Raw genomic sequence first — 27282 nt, forward strand, 5'->3', positions numbered from 1 at the left:
CTTTCCGCCCCCGCCGCAAGGCGGCGCCCCACTCGGAGGCTTTTGCTGCTAGCCGGAGTCTCCAGAACCGAGTCGGGGGGGAAAGATGACGGCCGTTCTGCCGCGGATCGAGCAGCTGTCCTCCCGGGTAGTGCGCGTCCTGGGCTGTAATCCCGGACCCATGACGCTCCAGGGAACCAACACTTATTTGGTGGGGACCGGCCCCAGGTAAAGCGCTGCTGTGTGAAGGAGGTGACTGCTCCCTTCCCGCAGGCGGGAGGGACAGGCGCGCCCGGCGTGGATTTGCCCCTACGTCACAGTTAGTGCTTGAACGAAACTCGTGGAACTTCCCCTTCCCCCTCGTAGTTTTAAAACGCCTTTCCTTTTGGTTGTCAGGGACCAGTCGCCCCTCCCCCCCCAGCTTCAGCTGCTGAGGGAAGAGAGGACGCCCTTCCCCCACCCCGCTTATGCAGCCTGAGCCTCCGCCGCGGCTCACTTTCCGCTTTTCTGTGCCCTTGGCTCGTCCCCCCCCCTCGCTTGACCCCAGCTTTTAGGGCACTGAACGGGTTGAGATTGTGGTGGAACCTTCTTTGGAAGTCCTTCCCGAACTTCCCACCAGAGGGCAGAATCCTCTGCCTTCTCTTAAGATTGGCCCAAATGCAAACCAGACAGGTCAAATGTCTGCTCGGAGCGAAGACTTAAGGGAACCTCTTTGCAAATATCCTTGGTTTCTGAGGATTTTCCCCTTTCACCCGTTGTTATTTGTAGGCAATGCTGTGTAGCCTCATTATTTAATTGTGTTCCCTTTTTAAATGAGCTTCAAATAAAAGGAATAAATAAGGATTGTAATGAATAGTTATAACGTCCATGCTAGTTAGAATCCAGGAAAAATTAGCTTTAGTTGAAAAGGTTAACTATTTTTCTTACCAATTAACAGAGGATCAAAATAATATGAGAAAAGTTAAGCAAATCAAAACATTTTTCTAAGTCTTATAGACTCCTTGAACTGCTACATTTTGTTGCAGCAAGAAATAACAAGATGGTTATCCAAGTGGAAGGATTATTTATAACTGGAGTCTTTGTGGAATTGTGATAAGTAAATCGCAGGCATTTTAAGGGATCATCTATTGAACTGATTGTCTTTAAAGATTGAGGGAATGTATGGAGAGCACCAGCCCTGACTCAGGAGGGACCTGAATTCAAATCTGGTTTCAGACACTTAATACTTCCTAGCTGTGTGACCCAGGGCAAATCACTTAACCCCAATTGTCTCAGAAAAAAAAATGAGGGAATGTAAAACATTAATAAGAAATTCCCTATTCTTAAAAAGTTCATAATCCCAATTGTGGGAGCAATTTACATAACAATCTAAATTATGTGCTTTTCACACAGTAAACCCATATAGTAGATTGTGAATGAAACTAGTAAACAAAAAATCTGCATGATTCTGAGCACTCCAAAGACCCGCCTCAATGTCCTTCGTTTTCCCCTTCCTGTCCCCATCAGATGTGTGGCCTATGAAAGGAACTGTAAGAATTCTTGACTAGGAGTGGAGGAGTCCAATTTGAAATTTCCAGAAAGGAGTAAATTCAATAAATATTAATATCTATTTAGGCAGAAGCTACTGCTGTCTCATTCTGATTGAAGAGGATTGAGGGTTTTTTGTTTTTTGTTTTTTGTTTTTTTTTTAAAGCAATGATGAATTTTATTCAGTTATAAAACATATGTTTATAAAACAACTTCCATGTGCAATGAATATTGTACTTGGGAAACTTTTCTTTATTCTAAACTTTGTGATTTCATTCTCCATCCCTATAAAACAACTTATATTGCAACCTACAATGCAGATTAGCAAGAATGCTTCAATTTTGACTTAGTCATGTGTACACTGAGAGATTAAGTGATTTGCTTTGGATGATAAAGCTGTTGGGTGAGGGGAAAGACTCACTATAAAGTGATAGAGAGATGAATGTATTAATATCAGCACTATCATCTCTAACCCTTGTTAACAATCACAAACATTTGCAAGAAGGCTGCCTAAGTTAAGGGGTAAAATAAAACATCTAACAAGTATTGCATGGAACTTTGTTCTTTTTGTCTTTAGCTTCTTATCATTAATGCTAACTGCATGATAGCTCTTTCTTTTTCCTGAGGGAATGATGTACTATACTTTACTATAGTTTTTCTTAAATATATAAACGAATCCCTTATGAAGGATAATTCTAGTTGATTTTATGATTTCTTTCCTCCTATAAGTGGGAGAGTTTTTTTTAATTTTTAAGGCAAAAGAAGTTTTATTTTTCCCCAAAAAAGTCATCCTTTCTAACTAGATAATTATTTTTGGAATCCTGACAACAATATTTTTTTAGATTTTTTTTGACCATATACAGTTTCAGGTGATTCTCATTAAGAAAAGACTTCAAAGGCATCCAAGGGTGATTCTGTTAAAAGAACAACAAAAACGTCTGTTGTTTATCCAAATAAAATTATTCTCTTCTCCTTCAAGTTTTCTTTTTACAGAAGCTACTCAATCCTAAATACACAGCAAAAATATAGAATGCTGAACTTAGGGATCCCAAAATATTATAGGAATGTCTTTAGGAGGAAAAAAAAATCTTAAAATTACCCATTATACATTATCCTATGTGCAGGGAAGTAACCATAAAAAAAAAAAAAATTTAAAACAAACCTCTAGATGTGTACTCTTTGTCCAACATGAGAGCAAATGTGGTAGGAAAAAAAATCAGTTGAGAGGAATTGTCCAATATACAAGCTGTTTACATTAAAGGGTTCAGTACACATACACACCTTAAAAAACTCATGTAAAACCAAAAAAGATTAAAATGTAATTGGAAAGTTATTTAAATAAATAAATAAAATAAAGAATATATTTTAAAACTAAGTCAATATGTGGCCCACAGGGATCCTTTTGTACCAATTAGTAGACATCACTTCTATTGTCTTCTAAATATTTATATTAAAATAAAGCTTTGCAAACTTGAATTTCATTATTTATCACTTTATATTATTCCAATTTTTGAAATTATTTGCTTAGCAAACTTTATAATTCAAGTAAGTAATAAAAACAAGATTGTAGGGAAATATTTAAAATTGGAATGGGAAGGAGAGAAACTGGTTAAGGGAACAAACCTTTAAGAGCATTCATTTATATGTAAACAGTTTACATTCTAATAAAGGATTTTTAATTTCTTCATTAATTTTATTTTTTAAAAAGTCTGCTAATTAGCACTGTATTAGACTTTAATTTGTTTGCAAGTAATAAAGTTATATTCCTGTAATTGACCTTTTATTAAATTTCCTTCAAGTTAATATGAATTTAGTCTCTTTTATTATATAATCAAGAAAGACTCAAAAAATGTGAAATGCTAAAACCCTATAATTACATAATGTTAGAACTAGAGGCTTGAGAAATTAATATGAATATCATTTTAGAAGTGGGTGAACTGAGACCTCAAAAGAGATAAGATTAATTTGTGGTAGAAAAGGAGATTTTAAAAACAGCTTACTCTTAAGAAAGTTCAGAAACATAAGTGTTTGGAAAATCAGAAAGTAAAAGTAAATTAGCTTAAGTGGGAAATTTTTACCTATCTTAACCCATTTCCTTCACACCACAAAATGAAGTTATGGTTCATAACAAACTTTTATAGCTTAGTTACTCTACCTAGTGTAAAGGAACAAACTTAATGAGCTATCCAATCAAATCCTTTGATGTCTGTTGGACACAAGCCTATTGTGAGAGGTCTCTCTCTGTTATAGATAGTACTTTGAAGTTTGCAAGGTGCTTTTCATGTAATCTCATTTGATACTCATGACAACATTATGAAGTATATATTGTTATCCAGATTTTACAGCGAAGGAAACTGAAACTGAGCAGAGATTAAATGATTTGACAAAGGACACAGCTGGCAGGTGTTTTGAGGCAGAATTTGAAGTTTCCAGAAGTTTAATAATAATGATAGGAGCTAGATTTTATGTAGCACTCTGAAGCTTCCAAGGTACTTTACAAACATCTAACAAATAGCATTTATATGTTTACTATGTGCCAGATACTATGCATGAGGAAATGGGTATAAAGAGGTGTAGTCGCTTACCAGGGTCACACAGATGTAACTAAACTAGCAAGAGCCTGAAATTGTATTTGAACTCAGATCTTCTTAACTCCAGAATATTTGCTCTATTCACTGTGCCACACAGCTACTTCACTATTTGCATTGCCCCTCTTACAACCTTCAAGAACTCAGAGTTAGCTCTACCCCATGATAAGCCATTAGAGTAGGATTTAAGTAGTTTTTCTAAAGTTTAGCTTAAATAATCTAAATGGCCAACATGCTACTGTTATCTCATATGTCATGACTTTATATATATATATTTTTTTTCCATTGTTTGATTCCATTGTTTAATTTGATTTTTTTTAGGAGAATTCTTATTGATACTGGTGAACCATCAATTCCAGATTATATCAGCTGTTTAAAACAAGCACTGTCTGAATTTAACACATCAATACAAGAAATTATAGTAACCCACTGGCACCAAGATCATACTGGAGGCATATCAAACATATGTAATAATATCAATATGGGTAAGCAGAAAATGTTCATTAATCCTATTAGTGAAACTGATTTTAAAGATCTTATTTTAGAATGGAATAATAGAATGCTAAGTAAATTATTTACTTAGCTTTTCCTCTTTACATATTACCTCTAAGTACTATTTAATATTTATATGCCTGTTAAGTATTATTTTGGTCTTAACATAAAAAGAAGAGGGAAAAATACTGTTTACTACTTCAGATTCCCTGCCTTTTTTCCTTGCAGATAAAGAAAAGATACCTTGCCATTGTGCATAGGCTAAAGATTTATTATCCTGTTGCTAAGCCTCTCCAAATTTAATTAGGCTGTTCCTTGTACCACTGGAATGTAGTCTATCACCAGGCCTGTATAAGTCTTTGTAACAGGGTAGAATCTTCCAGAGCTTGAATTCCATTAACATAAACTTCAAGAACTTAATGTCATCTTTGTGCCATAATGAAACATCAAAAGGTATTCTATTTTAAGAATAATCTTGGAGTTTAAGCTGAGCTTTAATTAAGCTAGGGATACTAAGAAGCCAATGATTAACGCTCTTTGATAATCATTCAACCAGCTATAAATCTATCTGGCATCATCATCATTTGGATCCATATAGCCATCTTATCCATAAAGGTAGCGTGAAAAATCTTGTCATATGTTTTGCTGAAATCAAAACATTACATCTGGAGCATTTCCCTGATCTAATATATCAAACTGTGACATGAATGGAGTTTGACATATCTTCTTAATGGACCTGTGCAGATTCTTCATGATCTTCACTTCATTTTATATTTGCTTACAAGTTATTTTTTAAATAATATATTCTGAAATATAGCCAGGAATAAATATTAAATTTTGTGTCTATAGTTTTTAGCTTTCTTATTCCCTATTTTTAAAAATCATTATGCTGGCATATATTATTTTGGGCTGTAACCACTTGTTACCAAATGCATTCAAGTCAGTCAACAAGCATTTAAATCCTTATTCTCTGCCAGACACTGTGCTAAGCACTGTGGTTACAAAGAAAAGCAAAAAATAGCCCCTGGCCTCAAGGAGCATTCATTCTAAAGGGAGGAATCACATATGTATAAACATGCAAAACATACAGTTGGATGGAAAGTGATCTGAAAGGAGATGCATTAAAAAAAAAAAAAGTTGAAGGTATGGATAATATTCAGTAAAAAACAGACTTCATCTTCAACTGCAGATAGGCCACTGTAATTAAATTAATGTAAAGGAGGATTAGAATTCTAAAAAGGTAAAAAGGAGTCATAAAGAATATATTTAAATGTGATCCTAGAGATCACATTGCTTGCACTTTTGTTTTCCTTCTCAGGTTTTTTTTACCTTCTTTCTAAATCTGGTCTTTCTTGAGCAGCAAGATAACTATATAAATATGTATTCATATATTGCATTTAACATAAATTTTAACATATTTAACATGTATTGGACTACCTGCCATCTAGGGGAAGGGGTGGGTGAAAGGAGAGGAAAAGTTGGAGGGAAAAAAGTTTATTGAAGTAGTCCAGGTAAGAAATGATAAAGGCCTAAACAAGGACTGTATGAGTGGAGACATGTACAAGAGATATTGTGAAGGTAGAAATAACAATACATGGCAACAGAATCATGGTGTGTGCTGAGTAAGGAGGAGATGAGAGTAGAAGAGGACAATGAGATTGCAAGCCTGGGTGACTGGGAAGATGGTAGTGCCCTCAACAATAATAGGAAAGTTTGTAAAGGGAGAAGTTGGTGGAGAAAAGAACAAATTCTGTTTTGTGTTATAGACAGCTGAAGATGTCTGTAGGATGTCTAGAATGAGACTGTTGGAGATGTAAAACTAGCTTGCAAGAGACTGAGGTTATATATAGAGATCTGGAATCATCTACATAGAGATGAATATGAATCCTTGATTGCAGATGAGTTTACCAAGTAATATAGTAATAATATTTGGGTTTATATTCTCAAGGATGAATATCTCATTCCTCTTAGATAAATTTCCCTTATAATTTCTCATTCATTGATGCTATCTATCCTTCCTCTGAACACTTTAAAATTGCTGTCCTTTAAAAAACTGTCTCAGACCATGCCTAGCTTTTTTTCTCCTCTTCAATAAATTGAATTGTGGCCATCTCCATCTCCCCCATTTACACCTCAGTTACTAGCACCTCATTATCATTAGAAATGCAAAGTAGAATTTCCCTTTGTTAGTTTCTTTCTTTTCTTTTCTTATCTATTCTTATTATTATTTTTTTTTTTTCCTGAGGCTGTTGGAATTAAGTGGCCTGCCCAGGGTCACTCAGCTAGGAAGTGTTAAGTGTCTGAGGTCAAATTTGAACTCAGGTCCTCCTGACTTCGGACTGGTTCTCTATCCACTGCGCCACCTAGCTGCCCCTTTCATTTTTTTTTAAAGCAAAGAATGATGTGGTCAAGCTCTACTTTTGACATAGAAAGGAAGTTCTAGTAGATGTCTATGTAACTGAAGAATTCCCTCTCTTCTATACCGTGCCTATATTGGGTTTACGATTTGTTTTCCAAACTCCTGATCTGTTTTCTCTTTCTGTTCAAGTTGTCTAGTGATAAAATCACTGATGTTTTTCCCCTTGTTCATCTCACTCCAGGGTTTTCTATCATACTTTCCTTTGCTCTTTCCTGGATTTTCTCATATGAATCTATTTTCTTAATATATTACTCTTCCTTGACTTCTTACTCTTTCTTGTCTGTTATATCTAATGAGGGCCATATTCTATTCACATCTCAGTGATACCTATGAAGGCACTTCCACTAACTGGCATTAGGGCCTAAAGTTGTCACCTAAATTTTGTGCATTTGTATATAGATTGTGGAGACTTATGTTTTACTAATGGCTCATTTCTTAAATTTTTGTTTCCTGTGATCTTTCAGATATCAGAACTATTATTCATCCGACACTATAGCTATATATTTGATATCTACTTTGTTGGAGATGCAAAGGTAATTTTCTTCTTCCAGCTTAAAGTCCTTAGGTTATATTTGAAAAACATCAGAAAAATACATTCTTGCCAACCTTTGTTAGGTATGTCCTGGACAGGAGACCCATTATTCCCATGTACTAGAAATCTAAATCCCTGTTTCATGCTTCATCTTCTTAGCCATCTGTTCATTTACTAATTTAACCTTTTTTTTCCTGTATCCATTGTGCTCCATAGGTAGCATTGAGGGGGGTAAAAACTTGTGCCTCTATGATCTTTACTTTCTTGCCTAAGACTTGGTAATCTTTATTATTGTTTTCTAGATTCCTTCTGGTAGTTTGATTTATGCCCACATAAATCATCAGTAGTAGCTATCTGTTTTGACGAGTCTTAGGGATCCTTTGTAAGGTTTTTTGTTTGGTTTTCCCGGAGGTCTTGGGAGCAGCCTTCATTTCAGTAGAGTAATGAGTATAGCCAGGTGTTAAAGTCCAAATCCTTTATTATCTCCTTCACAATCTGGGGCCTAGGCCAGCTTTCTGGAGAGCCTTTCAGACCAGTCTTGGTCTCAATGGGGGTAAGTGCAGGAGGCCAGGCACCACGGTGGTATGAGATGAAGTGAATGAATCTGGCTCTGAGTCTGAGGGCTTGTGCTCCAGCATCCCGCCACCACAAAGGTGGACAAGGAATGAATCTGTCTCTTGATCCCTTTTCTGAGTCTGTCTCTGGCTCAGATGGACCTTAGTCTCAGCGGAAAAAGGAGGAGAGCCTGCCACCACAGTGGCATGAGATGAAGTGAGTGAATCTGGCTCTTCTCCTGGCTGAGTTTGTCCCAGCTTATATGCTCTACACTGGGTATAAACCAATCATTATATCACTAGGAAACCATTATTTGTTGTAAGATTAAATTAATCATATTGAACTATGCTAAACTAGATAACCATTGTCTTATCAATTCCACTGACTTAACACCTTGTAAGAATCCTTATTTTAAGTACAGAGTTCTGGCCTATAACAATTCTTCATTACAACTGGGGCATACATATCACAGAAAGCCTGTAATCTTTCTGTTGTTATTAATTCCTTAGAAATTAATCCCTTAGGAAGAAATCACCAATCATTATTCTAGTTTTATTTTGCCTTTTTACTGGATAACCTATTCCTGAAGGCTTCTGTGCCTCTTGTTTTATCATTTGTTTGGTGGAGCACAAGATACTACTTCCTCCTCAAAGCTATCTAGCTCTCCTCTCTTCAGGAAAACTTTCAAATTGTTTTTAGCTCCAAGTGTAGTAAAGTACTTTTTCCCATTGTGAGATAACCTCTCACTCTTCAACCTCATAGCACAAGTGAGGTTTGTTCTGCCACTTAAATTCCTCTAACTATTGTTCCCTCTCTTAACTATTCCTCTAACTCCACCACTGAAATCCTTCAAAACATCTTCTTGACCTGTACTTTCTTTCCATTGCTATTACTTTAGACCAGAATGAAGCAGGTTGTGGTCCCTTTTAAGAAACTATTCCTTTCAGATTGTGATTATTCTTTTCTGATTCCCAATCCCTCCTAGCTGATGCATTATCAATTCAGGAAGCTAGGACCTTTGATTCACAAATCCTGGTCAAAAGCATCCCTTTGAATTCTAATAGGAGATCTGGGCTTGTCCCAGTCCCCACTGCATCTGAACCAATTTGGGACCTCCACCCACAGGCTCCCTTTAGCTAAATCTCTCATTATAAAAGGAACCAAACTAAAATCCTCTCTTGGTAGAGATTCCAAACATGCCAGCCCTACGCTTGGCACCCCAAGGAGCCTCTGCCCACTGGAATACTGTTTCCAGTGCCATCCTCTCTTTACCCTCACCTATTTCCTTAACCAGACTTTAACCTTACTTCCAATCCTCATAATAAACCTCTTTTATCAATCTAGGTTTTCGGGTCTGTAAATTCCTTTATAGAGGATCTCTGTGCCGCCAGAAAGGGAATCCTCAGAACTCCCTACCTTGTGCTGCCACTAGACCTTATTTAACTCCCTGACCACCAGAAACCCTAATTTCATTTGGGTACCTCACATCTAAACCTCATCAAGAACATCATCACATCTCAGTGTCTATAATAGTCACTTTTTCCTATCTTCCTGCCTCATTTCCCTCTTCTTTAATCCATATTCTTCAGCCAGATTAAACTTCCTAAAACAGAACATGTTATTCTCTTATTATGATTCTATAGAAAGAGCACTAAACTTGAAGCAATGGAAATATTTTAAAACCCATTTCTGCCACTTCTTTACCACCAAGTGTTTGACCTTAGATAAATCATTTTGCATCTCTAGGTTTCACTTCCTCATCCAAAAAATTGGGTTTGACTAGATAACTTCTTAAGAATACTTCTACATTTAGATTTCTGATCCCATGATCATAATCTACAAAATCAATGTCAAATGCTTCTGCCATTCAAGGATCTCCAATAGTGACTCCATTGTATACATCCAATCTTGTATTATATTATTCCCCAACTCACAATTTCTGCTTTAGACAAGCTTATCTCTTTGGTGTCTTCTGCATATTCCTGATTCTCTTCAGTTAATCAGATATTTATTGAGACTATATATTGTGCATTGTACCAGACACTAAAGTTAAAATGGTGAGTCAAAGCATTTACAGTAGGATAAGACCAAGTACATATCATACAAGACAGATCCAAAGAGAGTGAAGAGGAAGAGATCACTTGCTTTATTATTTCAGCTGAGAAATAATAGTTTCTACTTCAGTGCTTTATTTTAATTCTGTGTGTATCTCCTTTTTTATTGTTTTTTTTTCTTATTTTTCTTTTAGTATTTATTTTTAACTTAATTTGGAATTCAGAATTTAAAAAGAAAATTATCTCCTTCCCTTTCCCACTCACCAAGAAAGAAAGCAAAATATTATCAATTATACATGCAGAATATATTTCCATATTCATATAAAAAAAAAGCAAAAAAAAATTTGTTTTCAGTTTTCACTTAAGAGTTCATCAGTTCTCTAGAAGTGGCTAGCATTTTCATCTTAAGTCCTCTGGAATTATTTTGAATCGTATTGATCTGAATAGTCTTTAACAGTTCATCATTACAACATTACTGTTATTGTCACAATATTTCAGTTCTTCTCACTTCATTTTGCATCATATTCATGTAGTTCTTTCCATTTTTCTTCCTGAAACTAACCCTCCCATCATTTCTTATGTAACACTTCATCACAATCATATACCACAACTTGTTCAACTATTTCCCAATTGATGAGCTCCCCATATAAGAATATGAACAGTTTAACCTTATTTAGTCCCTTATGATTTTACCTTTTTTATGTTTTACCTTTTTATGTTTCTTGTGACTTCTTTGTATGTCACATGTATGTCTCAGCTCTGGTTTTTTATCAGGATTACTTGAAAGACCTCTCTTTTGTTAATGTTACATTTTTTTCTTTGTAAGATTATATTCAGTTTTGGTGAGTAGGTTATTATGTAAGTCTTGATCTCTTACCTTCTAGAATCTCATTCCAAACTCTTCACTTATTTATTGTGGTGACCGCTACTTCTTAAGTGATTCTGATTTTGTTTCTGTGGAATTTGAATACTTTCTTCCTATTTGGAATATTTTCTCCTTGACCCAAGAGCTCTAGATTTTGGCTATAATGTTCCTGTGAATTTTCTTTTAGGGATCTCTTTCAGGAGGTGACTAGTGTATTCTTTCAATTTCTATTTTGCCTTCTAATAGACAATTTATTTTATGGTTTCTTGAAAGGAATTTTATCCCCTAACAAGCAGTCAGACAAGGAAAGGCAAGGGCCAGTTAACAGACAAGAATTATATAGGGGCCTGGAGTAACACTCTCTGTAGGCTGGTTCTTTGCCCTGATTAGCCAGGATAAATGACCTCACATTCTAAGTCATAAATGAGGAAAAACTAATAACTCAACCACAGTTTTAGGATTACTAAGTTATTTTCTATGGGCGTTTCACTGCCAAGGTGGCCCCAATTTGCTCTCACAAAGAAAAGGGCTATATAGTCGTCCCATTCCTTGTAAACTATGTGATCTCTGGAAAAGAAACCTGGCGCTGGGGCATAGCTGACCTTCACTCAGTTTTTAGAACAGTCTCCATCTTGTGAGACAGCATTCACAGTTCACTTCATTCAATACTTTCCCCAATGTCTAAAGACATCTCAATCTCCCCAATCTACTCAGGGCTTAAAGATGGTTCACTATAGTTTCTTACTGACTTTCCTGATGCGAATTCATTCTAATGTAACTCTCTAATTCTTTTCAAAGAAGTGTGGGGAGAGAGCTAGACTCTAGTTCTCTTTATCTACTATCCAGACTTTACCTCTCAGGCAAAATTTCAAAAAGTATTGTTTATATTAAGCTTTGAATGATGATAGCTGCTTTTTACATACAACTTAAAGTCTTAAAAAGTATTTTACATACTTACTGTATCTCATTCAATAGTAACAACTGGGGAAATAAAGACTCAGCTAAGCTTTTCTAAGTGACTTACCTAAGGCCACCAGTTTATAGTTTGTTAACACAGATGAGATTCTAACCCAAATACTACATCCAAATCAAACACTCTACTATTTTATATATATCCTCTTAAAGAAAGAAAAGAATTTGAATAGGCTGTTATAAGAAATTTTTCCATATATAAAGGATAAAACAGAAAGAGAGAGCAGGAAGAGATTCAGGGAATGACAAATAATCCAGCTGGCCTGAAACATAATCTGTGTAAAAGGACATAATACATAGTAAAGGCTGGAGAGATATATTAGATCCAGATTGTGGACGGTTTTGAGTGCTAGACTAATTATATTTTATGTAGTTAGCACTGAAAAGCCACTGAAGTGTTTTGCTCAGAGAATAAAATTATCACACCTCTTACCAGAAAGTTAACTGTGGTGTAGTGTGAAAGATAGATCAGAGATCAGAGGAGTAAGAAGTTGGAGGCAAGCACATCAATCATGTTGCTTAAATCATGAGAATAGTCCAGATGAAAGGTAAGAAGAGTGTGAATTAATGTGATAGCAGTAGAAGTAGGAGTGAATTTGAGGGAAAGAGACTGCAAAGATAGTAAGTGTGTGTGTGTGTGTGTGTGTGTGTGTGTGTGTGTGTGTGTGTGTGTGTTGTGTACACTACTTAAACTGTATGCTTCTTGAGACCAGTGTTTTTCTCTGCTGCTCCAAATAAGTCACTCAAATACTTAACAGTTTTTTTTTTCCAACCAGTGGAGAGTAGGCCTACTTTTAAATAGAGCTTTCTAAGGTTTGCAGAGTGCTTTAAAGGCAATTATTACATTTGATTTGATTGGAGTTGATCTTCATAATAATACTGAGGTAGACATTAAATACTGTGAAGCTTACAAAGATTGTGACTTTTTTCAAGGTCATGCAGCTAATAAATTTCTAAAGTGGAATTCAAATCCAATTCTCCCTGACTCCAAGTCCAACCTTATATCTGTTAAGCTATATTATGTCTCAGTTGTCCAGTGTCAGCACCACATTGTTATCTTTTCTTCAAAATTCAGAGCAGGAAAATCCTTTATAAATACCATTCCCAAGTATATTACTGTCTCATCAATACTTAGAAGCTTTTTTTGTTTTGTTTTTGGAAGCAATCAGGGTTAATTTTTGCCCAAGTAGGTCGCACAGCTGTCAACACAGTGTCTGATGCTAGATTTGAACTCAGATTCTCCTGACTCCAGTGCTGGCTACTAGAAGTTTTCAAAGCTGGCTAAGACTTGAAGGGACTATTTCTCAAATGCATGTTAACAAAAAGGATTGGATATATGCGTGCTTATATAGAAAGGCTTAGAAAATGTCAAATTCTGGGAAGAATATATATAAGATGCAAGAAGCAGCTAGCATTCCAGATACATGCTGCTGTATGCCGAGTTGCAATTAAGAATTTTTGCATCTAAGACACCCAAATAATATAAACCACCTCTGGGTTAAGCTCACCTTCAGTTGGCAGGTATGATGCAGATTTACTACTGAGGGAAAATAGAGTGGAACAGAAGATGAACTTTATTTCACATCAAAGTCTAACAGACTATTTTGAAAATTATTTTTGCCAACTAGGAACTAAAGTCTTGTTTTTGTTTTTTGCTTAAAAAAAAAAAAAAAAACTACAAGAGTTATTGATGCCCTCTAAATTCAGTGTTCCATGAGAAAATTTTGGTTGCCTCGTTCTATTTTGTCTCTAGTTATCGTATCTCCTGTTTTTCTGAGTCTTCATCATTTCCTTGGAATGTAAGAAAGTAACTTTTTCCTTCTGGTAATAACAAGTATAACACCTTTAGTGCTCTCTAAAGTACATAATTTTGAATTTTTTTTTTAATGTGACTTATGTATTTTGTGACCAGGCACCAATTTTTGCATTAAAAAGCTTCCACGCAATCCCTTCAAGGAAGAAGTTATAGGAAACAACAAGCAAAAATATGTTTATCTGAAAGATGGAGATGTGATTAAAACAGAAGGAGCCACTCTCAGGTAAATACTTAACTATTTTATGAACTGTTGTTTTTTAAAAACTCACATTCTACCCAAGGACAACCAAAACTTTTATCAAAAACAATTTCTATCCACCTACTTTAGTACTTATAAATCTATGGTTCTATAATCTGTTGAGTAGAAAAGTAAAGTTGAATTAATGGATACTCATGCATTTGCCTAGAACTCCTCTTTCTTGTAGTACAATATTCTTTCAACTATGTAATCACAAAATAAGGTGTAATAGGATCTTCCAAGGGATTTTGGATGGGTTTCTTAAAATGATTTTTTTTTTTAATTTAATAGCCTTTTATTTACAGGACATATGCATGGGTAACTTTACAGCATTAACAATTGCCAAACCTCTTGTTCCAATTTTTCACCTCTTACCCCTCCACCCCTTCCCCTAGATGGCAGGATGACCAGTAGATGTTAAATATATTAAAATATAAATTAGATACACAATAAGTATACATGACCAAAACGTTATTTTGCTGTACAAAAAGAATCAGACTCTGAAATATTGTACAATTAGCTTGTGAAGGAAATCAAAAATGCAGGTGTGCATAAATATAGGGATTGGGAATTCAATGTAATGGTTTTTAGTCATCTCCCAGAGTTCTTTTTCTGGGCATAGCTGGTTCAGTTCATTACTGCTCCATTGGAAATGATTTGGTTGATCTCGTTGCTGAGATGGCCTGGTTCATCAGAACTGGTCATCATATAGTATTGTTGTTGAAGTATATAATGATCTCCTGGTCCTGCTCATTTCACTCAGCATCAGTTCATGTAAGTCTCTCCAGGCCTTTCTGAAATCATCCTGTTGGTCATAAAATGATTTTCTTAATAATAGTTCTAAAGCTTTGGTTCTCACATGAAGTCCTTTCAAGTATCATAAGTTCAATCTGAATAGCCCAATATCCTGCCTTATCAACCAAGTAATGTTTATTATTAATTTATATATAATTATTAATTAATTAAATTTTATTTAATTTATTTTCTAAATTAATTAATATAACTGTTTGAACCTATGCATCTTGACAGGATTCATGGATTCAGGTCCTGGTCTTCAATTTTGCAGTTTTAGAAACTCAATTTATTTTAACTAGTGTGATCAGGTTTATTTAACTAGGTTAACCAAACTTACAATCAATTAGAATATATATCCTAGATTTTTTATTAATTTTCATTTAAAAATAAAACTACTAAGTAGATTGGAATATTAGTGTAGGATGATCAATACATTTAATTCCCAGTAAAAAGGATCACTTAGGAAAACTAGATCAATATCAGAAAATTGCTACCTAAACAGAGTGGAAGCAGCCATAAGAACTCAAGAAACATAGCAATTTAGGATTTTCTCAAGGAGAGCAAATAGTCATCCACAGATCAGGAGCTTCCAAGGGCATTTATTATACAACAATATGACAACTTAATTTCCTAAAGATAATACTAAATAAGGAAAGATCAAATCATATCAGTTGTACTCTGTTTAAGAAGGTTAAAGATTTACTAAGTTAGCAAAAAACTAGAAACAAATTAAGCTCAAGAATTGAAGGATGACTAAAAAAACTTTAGAAATTAATTAAATATTATTATGGCATTAGGAATGACAAATATAATAAATTCAAAGAATCATGAGAAATAGTGAATTTACTGTTCTAATACATAGTATTTCACCTCCAAATGGCCCCTATATGAAGGGCAACTTATGTAAAGGTTAAGAAATGGAGATAAAATGCTATGTGAGAGGAACATTAAAGCCAATTTGACTGGAATATACAATGTAAGAAGAAACAATGTGAAATCAGTATAATTTAAAATTTACTTTAGTTACATTTTAGTCTTTTTAGTAATAATTTATATTTATTTGATTTTTTTCTTTTAATATTTTTATCAGTGTTTTTTTTTTTAATCACCTCAGGCATTTCCCAAAACTTGCTATAGAAAAAACTCTTATAAAAAGACAACTAAACAAAGCAGATTGTCATATCTGCTGCACCTATCAGTGGTTGCAAAAATTATACACATGTAACCCACCATCTTTCTCTCTAAGGGTAGAGTAGTTTCAGTAGGCCTTCTGAAACTAAAATTGGTCATTACATTTAATCTAAATGTAAATAAGATTTTATCACATGTTTTGTTTTTACAAAGCATAAAATCCCCCCTTCCCTTTTGCTGCCTCTCAGAAATCCATACAATATAAAAAGGATTTTTTAAACAGGTAGAAACAAATTGATCAATACATCAAAAAATCTGAACATATATGCAGTATTCTACATCTCTAGATACTCCATTCCACCCCACTTAGCAAAACGGTGGAGGGAGTTGTTTTTTTTTAACTCTTCTTTGAGGCCAAGCTTGTTCTTTGTAATTTTAATTTCAATTTCAATTGATTTGTGACTTTCCATTTACATTGTCATAATTATTATATTTATATATTGGTTTCTTGATTATCCTTTGCATTATAGTTTATATATTTATATATAATGTTTATATCTTCATGCTATTCTTATATTTATCATATTCATTGTTTTATACAGTATCCAATAATTCCAATACAGTAAACATTTATTAAATGACTACTATGGGCCAAATACTATGCTAAGCATTAGGAATACAGTTAATAAAAGTAAAGACAGCCCTTGCCCTCAAGAAGTTTACAATCTAAAAGGAAGAAACAATGCACAAAATAAAGCAGGAAGTAGGGGGAGAGGAAACATTACAACATGGGGTTCCCAGCAGAAGAAATAGAGGACAGGTATGGATCTTGTTCTATGGAATTGAAAACAGAGCATCAGAGGCAAAGTAAAGTGATATTTCATTTTATTCACTTACCACAATTTGTTAGGCATAATGGATACCCTGCAGATGGAAGATTCCTTTTCCTGAGTTCATATTTGACCTTAGACACTAGTTGTGTGAGTTACTTAATCTGGGCAAGGAAATGGCAAACCATTTCAGTCTTTGTCAAGATAACCCCAAATGCACTTGACTGAAATAACTAAATAATAAACTTCAAGTTATTTAGCTATTTCCCAATTGATGAATGCCTTTGTTTTTACTTCTTAACTGATCATATAATATTTTAAAACTTCCAAAGCAATTCTATATATTTTATACAATCTTCACAACAGCCAATTCAGTCAGGCAGATTTTTTAAAATACTTCTTTTAAAGATGAAAAACTTGAATCCCAAAGGTTATGACTTATGCAGAGTCATACACCTAATATGTATCAGAAATTTGGACTCAAATGTAAGCCTTCTGACTTCAAATCCAGTAAATATGCTTTCTTCTGATGGGCATGATGACTTCTAAGGAAATATTCTCTTAAACAATTAATTTATAAATCCTTTCATAAAGCAAGAAAATTGTGCAAAAATCTCATTTGTTTTTACTTCTTATTAGGTTCAATTTCAAAGGGTAATTTTTTTGATTCATCATCTTAGATTTTAGAGATATGGCTATCTGTAGACCTGCAGCCCCTTATTATAAAAGAATTTGAGGTATTTCATCAAGTGTGCTATTTGGTGTTCCAGTTAGTGGATGAAGAGGGATGAGGATTGCCTTGGCAAGCAGGTAGGGACAGAAGCTAAAAGGCACAGGTTTTATAAATAAAGCAAAAGCTTTGTAAATTCTGACATTGGCTTTCTTACTGGAAAGAGTACTATACTTTAATTCAGAATACCTGAGTTTAAGTCTAATCTCTGATATTACTACCTATGTAATCAGAAGTAAGTCACATAGATTCTCAGCCTCAGTTTCCCTGTGTTTAAAATTAAGATAACTACTTGAACCGCCTACTTCACAGGGTTGTTGTAGGGAAGTACTTTGTAAACCTTAAAGTCCTGCCTAAATATTAAGTAGTAATAGTGGTGGTGATTATAGTAGAATAGAATATGGTGTCTGGTCACACTACAATTTCTTGGAACCGCAGGTGAGAGTTGGCTGAGAGGTGGATACCAAAAGTAGATGAGCAGCCCTGAAAAGGACTTGACAAGTGCTCATACCCAAGATGCTCATATACCCTAACAGCGTGTATACCTTCTCAGCAAATGGACTAACCCAGATTGAGGGTAACCAGTAGGCCTCAAATCCATTGTGAGTTAGGGAAATATCTATTCCAAACAGATAAGAATCGACAGAGGAGAATAAATTGTTCCAGCAGCCATGAAGTTTGATGAAGCAGGCACTATGGAGCACTTAGAGCTTGATCAGACATAAGGGACAACAGTCAGCTACTGCATCCCAAACCATCACCAGTAATCATGACTTTTGTCTTGTTCCTGAATGTTGATGACTCTGGAAGAGAAAGAGAAGATGGCAACTTTGTGCAACTCTGCTTCACTTAAATCCAGTTAACTAAGAAGTCAAGTCATCACCTCCCTGGTGTCACTGATCCTCTTCAAAAGGAGGATCAGCAACAGTAGTAGTATTTTTTGCATGTGCCCCTGAGGAAATATAATAGGAAATCCTCAGAGTGGAAAGGGAGAAAGTATAATATAGCCTTTTGTTGCAATTGCAGAGGGAAAAAGCCTCTAAACAAGTTTCTGAATGTGACCTTGCATTTTATTGGAAGTAAAAGCAATAATATCCGACATTTACAGAATGTTTTTAAGATTTGTAAAGTATATTATCTCACTTGACTTCACAATTTCCCCAAGATAGGTACTACCGGTATTATTTTCATAAGTTATAGCCATTGACTTAAATCTGCACTTTTCTTAACTTTTTTGAAATGTATTCCCCTACAATCTAGTGTAAGTACCTGATTATGGTGAAAGTATAAAAAAGAAAAAAAAAATTTTATCCTAAGAAGTCATTATACCCATCAGAAGAAAGCATATTTACTGGATTTGAATTATAAAAAAAATTATGAAATATTCTCACATAACCTTGAATATTTTTAAGGAAATCTATCAATTCATTAAATAAGACTGCAGAAATATTAGGCATTGCAAGTCCTTATGAATCACTCTTCAATTTCCAATGGAATCAACTGATGTATACCTTAGGGTTATCCTATGCTACATTTATCTTGTAAAGCAGAAAATTTGATTTATATATTTGTCAGACATCAATTCTGAAAAAAAATTACATTTCACATTATATTGCACCTGTGTGTTAATTTTCGTCTTCACTGTATCATACTTAAATACAAAATTTTTTGAAACTATTTTACAAAGGGCAAATCAAATATTTAATGGAATGATTTTTAGCATTTAAACAAAAGAAAACCAAATATTGGGCAAGAATTGATGGGAAATTGATGGACAAGAATTGGATTCAGAAGGTAAAAATAACCTGGGCAAAAAAAAATAAAAATGGAAGTAGTCCATATTGATTTCCCAGTGTTCCTTCTCTGGATGTAGCCGATTCTGTCCATCATCTATCAATTGGAACTGAATTAGATCTTCTCTTTGTCAAAGAAATCCATTTCCATCAGAATACATCCTCATACAGTATTGTTGTTGAAGTGTATAATGATCTCCTGGTTCTGCTCATTTCACTCAGCATAAGTTCATGTAAGTCTTTCCAAGCCTCTCTGTATTCATCCTGCTGGTAATTTCTTTACAGTACAATAATATTCCATAACATTCATATACCACAGTTTACCCAACCATACTCCAACTGATGAGCATCCACTCATTTTCCAGTTTCTAGCCACGAATAGATCATATTTCAATGAAAATAGAAGACATCCAGATTCTAGGGTTTGGTTGAGCAGAAGCACTTAATTAAAGAAAATGCAGAATATGTTTAAGAAACATCAGTCTAGTTTCATTAGTATAGGATAAATGAAGTAAGTATGCTAAGGTGTAAGGTAGGAAAGGGGCATTGGAGGCAGTTTATATAAGTGCTTTCCTTGCTTGATATCTTTATGGAGTTTGCTATTTATTTGATAAGCAATAAGAAGTCAATGAAGGTTTGTTTTTTTTTTTTAAGCATGCTAGAAACATGATAAAAGTTGTTTAATAAGAAGACTAATTTGGTTGCAGTATGCAAGTTAGGTTATAATGTAGTAACTCGAAGAAATGTTAAATCACTATTGTAACAATCCAGATAATAAGAATTAGGAACCACACTCATAGTGATGGTTGTTGAAATGGAGCAATTTAGATGAACAAGGGTTTAAGTTCTTATTAAGTATGAAGCACAAGTGGTAAATTCGGGAGATGCAAAGACCAAACCAAAGACTGCTTATTTAGAGAATATTCCATATATACAAATCAGTATGATACAAAGTAGGAAATAAAAGGGCCAAAGCAGAGAATGCTTTTCTAAAAATATCCAAGAAGAGAAAGAATGCTTTCATGTAAGAAGGATTAAAGAAAAGTATCATCCATATTTTGAAGGAATTTAAAAACTCAAAGACAAAGACAAAAAGAGTATGTTACAGGAATGAAGGATGGTCTCTGTATGGTGGTAGTTTATCAGGAGAATAAAATACATAAAGGGAAATGGTATGAAGCAGGTGGAATTAAGTTACAGAGAGCCTTAAATGCCAAAGAAACAAAACACTTATGTTTTATGCTGGAAGCCATAGTAGTTCTGCTCTAAGCAGAGCAGAGATCAGAGCACAGATCCAGAACTGTGCCTTAGGAAGCTTATTTTGGAATCTGTTTGAATGACACAAAGAAGAGAAACTGGAAATAAGAAGATGATAAAGCTCTAATATTAAACCAGGGGAGTGACAATGAGGATCTGAAATAGCATGGCAGCAATGTGAGTTGAGGAGATTCAAAAGATATAGTAAATGTAGAACAGGCTATGGTAATTGAACAGGGGGTGATGGAAATAGGAGTAAAATTCATCTGGGGTGACTATGATGATGGGTGTTATCACCAGAAATCAGGAAGTGTAGAGGAGATATTAGATAGTTGAGAGTATGAAAGTAATTAGTTTGGTTTTAGACATGGTAGATATTTCTGGAGCTGGAAAGAAATATGGATAAAGATGTCCATCTGACAGTTGAAGACACCAAACTGGAGTTCAAGTAGACTGAGATGAATTTAGAATTCATCTGCATAGATGCTATCACTGATTCTACTGGAATGAGTAAGATTGCCAAGAGAGTATAGAATGGGAAGGGGTCACAGAACAGGGCCTGAGGAGAGCAAAAGGTGAAAGAGAAGCCAGGAAAAACAACAAAAGAAAGTCTTATCACAAGAGGTCAGGGTAATTACTAGAAATTGGGATGACCCAGAGCTGAAGAAAGGTAAAAGGGAAGAAGATAAAGAAAAGGCCATGCGATTTAGCAATTAAGAGTCCATTAATCATCTTTGAGAAAGTAGTTTCCTCAAAAGAGAAAGAACAATACACAAGAGTTGTAGAAGACTTAACAGGACTTCAAAACTAATTCAATCCTAGAGGGAGAGGAATAAGTCATAGGTAGTTTCAGATCATTGAGCTTCAAAAAGTTATCAAACTGTGCATACCCTTTGATCCAGCAGTGTTACTACTGGGTTTATATCCCAAAGAGATTATGAAGAAGGGAAAGGGACCTGTATGTGCACGAATGTTTGTGGCAGCCCTTTTTGTAGTGGCTAGAAACTGGAAACTGAATGGATGCCCATCAGTTGGAGAATGGCTGAATAAATTGTGGTATATGAATATTATGGAATATTACTGTTCTGTAAGAAATGACCAACAGGATGATTTCAGAAAGGCCTGGAGAGACTTACACGAACCGATGCTGAGTGAAATGAGCAGGACCAGGAGATCATTATATACTTCAACAAAAATACTATATGATGACCAGTTCTGATGGACCTGGGCATTCTCAGCAACGAGATCAACCAAATCATTTCCAGTGGAGCAGTAATGAACTGAACCAGCCACACCCAGTGAAAGAACTCTGGGAGATGACTAAAAACCATTACATTGAATTCCTAATCCCTATATTTATGCCCACCTGCATTTTTGATTTCCTTCACAAGCTAATTGTACAATATTTCAGAGTCTGATTTTTTTGTATAGCAAAATAACGTTTTGGTCATGTATACTTACTGTGTATCTAATTTATATTTTAATATATTTAACATCTACTGGTCATCTTGCCATCTGGGGGAGGGGGTGGGGGGAAGAGGTGAAAAATTGGAACAAGAGGTTTGGCAATTGTTAATGCTGTAAAGTTACCCATGCATATAACCTGTAAATAAAAGGCTATTAAATAAATAAATAAAATAACAGATCATTGAGCTTAAGGATTAAGACAGTGATAATGCTATTAACAGAAATAGATATAGAAATTCAGGAGTAGGAAGAAGTTAGAAGGGAACTATGCTGAATTTGGTTTTGGACATTTGGTATTTCAGATGAAAATATCTATAGACAGTTGGAATTGGAAGTATGACATTCAGACAAGAAGTTAGGGCTATACTAAAAAGCCAGAAATAAGTTGTTGTTCATACTTTGGGTATACAGGATAAGAAAATTATAGGCAAATGGTAGGCTTTTTTTTTTTTTTTTTTTTTGAACTGAGCAAGCTACATGTTGAACTTTTTTTTTTTTAATATTACATGAACCTTGTGAAACCCTGAAAATAAATGATCAAAGAGCCACAGAGATTAGACAATCACTGCTAACTGGGAAGAAAAAAATAAAAAGCTCACAAAGGTTATCACAATCACTGTTAAGTCTGAAAAATAAAATAAAACCAAAGAGCTAACAGTAGTTATAAGCAGAAAGTTTTCTGTATTCCTTTGGAGGCAAAAAACTAGACATATGCTGGGGACTGTTTTGATATTGAGGACATCTCAGTATGTCCCCACCCCCTGCAACATCAGGCTTTGATACAAATGGCAGCAGGTACTCAGTGAGCTGTATCTGTAACAATGAAGGCAATAACATCATCAATGAGCAAAAACCTTCAGGGCTTCATGACCAGAATATAGTTTTTACATGTGCTTTTCTGCATTCAGGGATCATCTGGAGCTGATGTAAAACAATTCTGGGCTTGTGCTAAAGCAAAGTTCAATCAAAGGGTGAATGCAAAGGATTGTTATGTCAAGCTCAGGACACAGCTTGTTTGCTGAGGCTTAGCTCTGGAAAACAGGGTGTTTCTTTTAAAAAAAGTGAAAAGAAAAAGGGAGGAAGGGTCTTGGCATGGGAATCCTAACCTATAATTGCGTGTTTAAAAAATTCAGCCATTGAGAAATTAATTTTGATATTTAAAAGGGATATATTATTTCATCTGTTCAGGTACCCATAAAAATCTTAGAAAATAGTCTATGAGTTATTGTGACCAAAAAAGAAAAAATTCATCAATTGATGTCCATATGGCTGGTAATGAACCTCTCTAACTCAGGCTGGATTTTCAGAGAGTAACAATGTTATCACCTGGCCCACATTTAAAAAAACCTTTCCAGTACTAGATTTTACTTTGTTGAACAGAGTCTGTTGCCAAACTTTACAACAAATTAGAGATAATTCCACAATGAGACCCTGGAAGGATTTTTAGTGGAGAGGGTGGAGAGTATATGTGTGTGTGTGTGTGTGCGTGCGCGCATGTGTAATTATATATGTGTGTGTGTGTGTGTATATGTATATATACACATATATACTTATCTAGTTATAATAAATAAAAATATAAAAAATATAAAAAATAATATAATAAAATTAAATGTTTTCAAAGTTGATTAGAGAAAGTTTTTTAAACTAAGTAATTTAGCTAAATAAGATATACTTTAATTTTTCATAAATCGTGTGTGTGTGTGTGTGTATGAGTATGAGTATGACTATGTAGCCCTCATGTGAAGAGGCTGCCTTAACTAAACCCATTTACCAGTTTAGCCAAGCAGAAATACCAAAGGATAATCTGATTTTTTGCCACATAAGAGCCTTCTAATGCTGTCCTCAGTCTCTTTTGTATGAGACTACCATGTAACAAAGGTATTTTACAATCTTCAGTACATTGCTACTTTGGATGAAGTCCAAGACATTTGTGAATATGTGTGTAGTGAGGCTCATAAATGTGCGTATATATAATTCTTATATAGAATATAAAGTATAGATATCCTGAATTTATATCACAGATTCATCAACAGAACATAAGATACAGATTGTATTAAGCACAATCTTATTTTAAAGACAAGAAGTTACTGCTGTAATAGAGCACTGGATTTGAAGTCAAGAAGATCTGAGACAGTTCAGGTAGTTCTAATGGGTAAAGATGCACATAAAGTAAAAAGAGGAAAAGAAAGTACCCATGGGACCCCCTGTGTCAAAAGTCCTGAGAGTCAGAAGCATCCTTCAGGCAGGAAAGATATAAAGAAAGGTCTTTTGGGGCCCATCCCCACTATGGAAGTTCCCTGGAAAAACTTGCCCCTGGTAGAAGGGGACTGGTATGGTTCTATAATACTCCCGTGAGACGGTAGCTAAGTCATGGTGTCGAAATTCTAAGAATCAGAAGCACAAGCAAGAGGGGAATTAGAATCCTGCTTCAGATATTTAACTAACTGTGTGATCCTGGAAAAGTCACTTAGACTCCAGCCTGTTTCCTCATCTGTAAAGTAGGCATAATAGGCCTCACCCAGCAGAGTTGTGAAGATCAAAATAAGATTACATGTAATTTGCAAACTCTAAGATGCTATTATCATTTTAAATCTTTTGAAGGCAAAGACAGTATATTTTACCCTTATTTAGCACTAACCAGTGAGTAGGTACTTAAGCATAAGAAAGGAGGGATCATCAATGGGCAATCTGTTCATTTTACAGATGAAGAAACTGATTCTGAGAGGTGGTTAATTGACTTATCTTAGTCACTAACTAAGTTACTAAATGTCTAAGTGCAATGCCCACTTAAGTATGTTATAATAGGGTTTTCCAATAATGTTATAACTATCACCTTTAGAAGAAGATAGTTTCTTTGATGAAGCAGAGGTGTGTATTAGTTGATTTCTCATTATTACTGTTGACTCTAAAGTACCATGATTACTTATGACTATTTGTTTCTTCTATTAACCAGAATTCTATACACACCTGGACACACTGATGATCATATGGCTCTTCTTTTAGAAGAAGAAAATGCTATCTTTTCTGGAGACTGCATTCTAGGAGAAGGAACAACAGTATTTGAAGATCTTTATGATTACATGAAGTCCTTAGAAAAGCTATTAAAGGTTAAAGCTGATTTGATATATCCAGGTAGGCAATTGGCTTCAACTTGTGTGTACCCATTTGTTGGGTAATGGGGTGAAGTTTTTTAAAAATATATAGTGATAAATATACTTCAATGAGTTCTGTCCCTAAGGATGTCCCATTTTGTTAAAAGTACCTAAAAAGCATCTGAGAGGTAAGTAAATATCTTTCTGTAAGCATAAGAAGATTATAATTTTTGTGATAAATACTGAACAGTTCTTGTCAATTTCCAAAAAATACTATCATTCCTAAGAAATATGGCTTGTTAGTATTTCTCAGGTATTTTTTTTCTATAAACTCTTTAGGGTTTATGAAGCAGAAAGAATTAGATCAGGAATAAGGAGACCTATTCAGCTCTGCCACTAATAAGCTTTTGACTTTGAGCAAGTAATTTATTTTCTCCACACCTCTGTTTTCTCATCTATAATATGGAAGTAACATCTGTCTTTCCATAACACAAAGTGACTATGAGACCCATGGCCTGTTTAAAAAAAAAAAAATCTATAAATTATTCTCAATCCCTACCAAAAAAAAAAAAAAAGCCCATTGTTTATGTCACAGGCATGATCATCATCAAACAAATCTCTAATTCTATTTTCCTTTTATCTTTAAGACTGGGATGATAAAATTGTCTAGAAGGTAAAGAAGACAGAATCTTATTTTTAGGGTTTTCATCAAACAGCTACTGAAAAGCACAGTTTCTACCACCCCTAAAATGCCTTTATGGTTCTCCTGCTATTGACAGTGGAGAATAAACAAGCAAGGAGGGGGAGTTAGTTCTATAATATGAAGGAAAAATAACAACTTGTTGCAGGTTACCAAAATGCCAGATTGTGGAGCAGCACTCCTCCCAGGGAACAGCTTCAGCAGATACTGTTGTAAGAAAAGATGAAATGGGCAGTTACAGCAACGCTGGGAGGACTTTTGTGAATGGTGCAGAGCAAAGGGAGCAGAACTAGGAATAAACTGACAACATTTTAGAGAAAAACTCTGAAAGTCTTTAGAATGTTTTTTATCAATGCAGTGATCCTAGAAAATGAAGATCTAAAGATAGAACTCTGAGCAATGATAAGCTTAAAATATTTCAAATGAGACGTGAAAAAGACCAATGTGGGAATTTAGTTTGCCATACCATGTAGATATGTATTAAGAGATTTGTTTTAAAGGGTTTTTTGGTCTTTTTAAGAAATTAGCAAGTCAATGAGCAGGTGTTTACTTTCTAGACCAGGCACCATGCCAAGTGCTAGGATTACAAATACAAACAGAAAGAAAGAAAGATGGTCAGTGCTCTCAAACTTAAATTCTAATGGAGGAAGATAGCACATAAAAGGAAACTGAAAGAGGGGAAGATTATAAAAGGCTGGCATAGCAGCCCTACCCTTTAAAATGAAGGTTCTTGAAAAAAACAGCAAATCAGAGGGAGAAGCCCGATTGGGGAAGGGGAGGGAAGGAAGAATTAAGTTCAATGTGTAAAGTACAGTTATCCTTTCCATCTTGTGACTTTCCCCATCACAGTTTTGATGTATCACAAGTCATTAAGAAACTAAATGGAAATTTGGGGGGAATTTTGCAGAAACTGGAACACCATGTGAAGGCTAGCAGACAACACAGAAAAAGTTTAGAAAGTTTGAAAGGTATTCATATATATGTTTGTGTGTGTACAAAAATATGTATATATTTGTGACTGTGTGTATACACATAGTATTGTATAGGTTTAAAATTAAGTCGAGAGGCTAGGAAATCTTGGTAATCTTTCATTTTATTACCATGAATTGTATAATGTTGTTTTGGGAATAAATGGGGGAGTATTTGCACTCATACAAAGTGTCTTTATTTTCTGGAGTATGGGTAAGGTTGAGGCACATGGAATATTTAAATGTCTAATGTTTCCATATTTGTTCCTGAGTTTATGTCTTAGGCATTTTCTGTGGTAGATGGATATATGCTGGATAGCAAAATACTGTGTAATTTTGTGGGAAAGGACCACTACCCACATTTAGGGAAACCTAGATTGGAATTACAGTTTAGCTTTATTCAGGTTTTCTTGGAATTTTATTTTAGGACAGAATCAATAAACCAGAGAGAGAATCTCAACTCTTAGGGCCTTTAGGATTAT

At 34.8% G+C, this 27282-nt stretch overlaps 1 protein-coding gene across 1 annotated transcript in view; it reads left to right on the plus strand.

Moving 5' to 3' along the window:
* The first annotated feature begins 1 nt into the window (after window position 1).
* Window positions 2–27282, plus strand: part of LACTB2 (lactamase beta 2) — a 42688-nt gene continuing 15407 nt past the window's right edge. The window contains exons 1-4 of the mRNA XM_003759712.2: window positions 2–207; window positions 4416–4579; window positions 13896–14022; window positions 24994–25172. Of these exons, the coding sequence (XP_003759760.1) occupies window positions 86–207; window positions 4416–4579; window positions 13896–14022; window positions 24994–25172 (592 nt within the window). The 5' untranslated portion in view covers window positions 2–85. The remainder of the gene's footprint in view (window positions 208–4415; window positions 4580–13895; window positions 14023–24993; window positions 25173–27282) is intronic.

Source organism: Sarcophilus harrisii, chromosome 1 (genome assembly GCF_902635505.1).
Source record: "Sarcophilus harrisii chromosome 1, mSarHar1.11, whole genome shotgun sequence".
Lineage (NCBI taxonomy): Eukaryota > Metazoa > Chordata > Mammalia > Dasyuromorphia > Dasyuridae > Sarcophilus > Sarcophilus harrisii.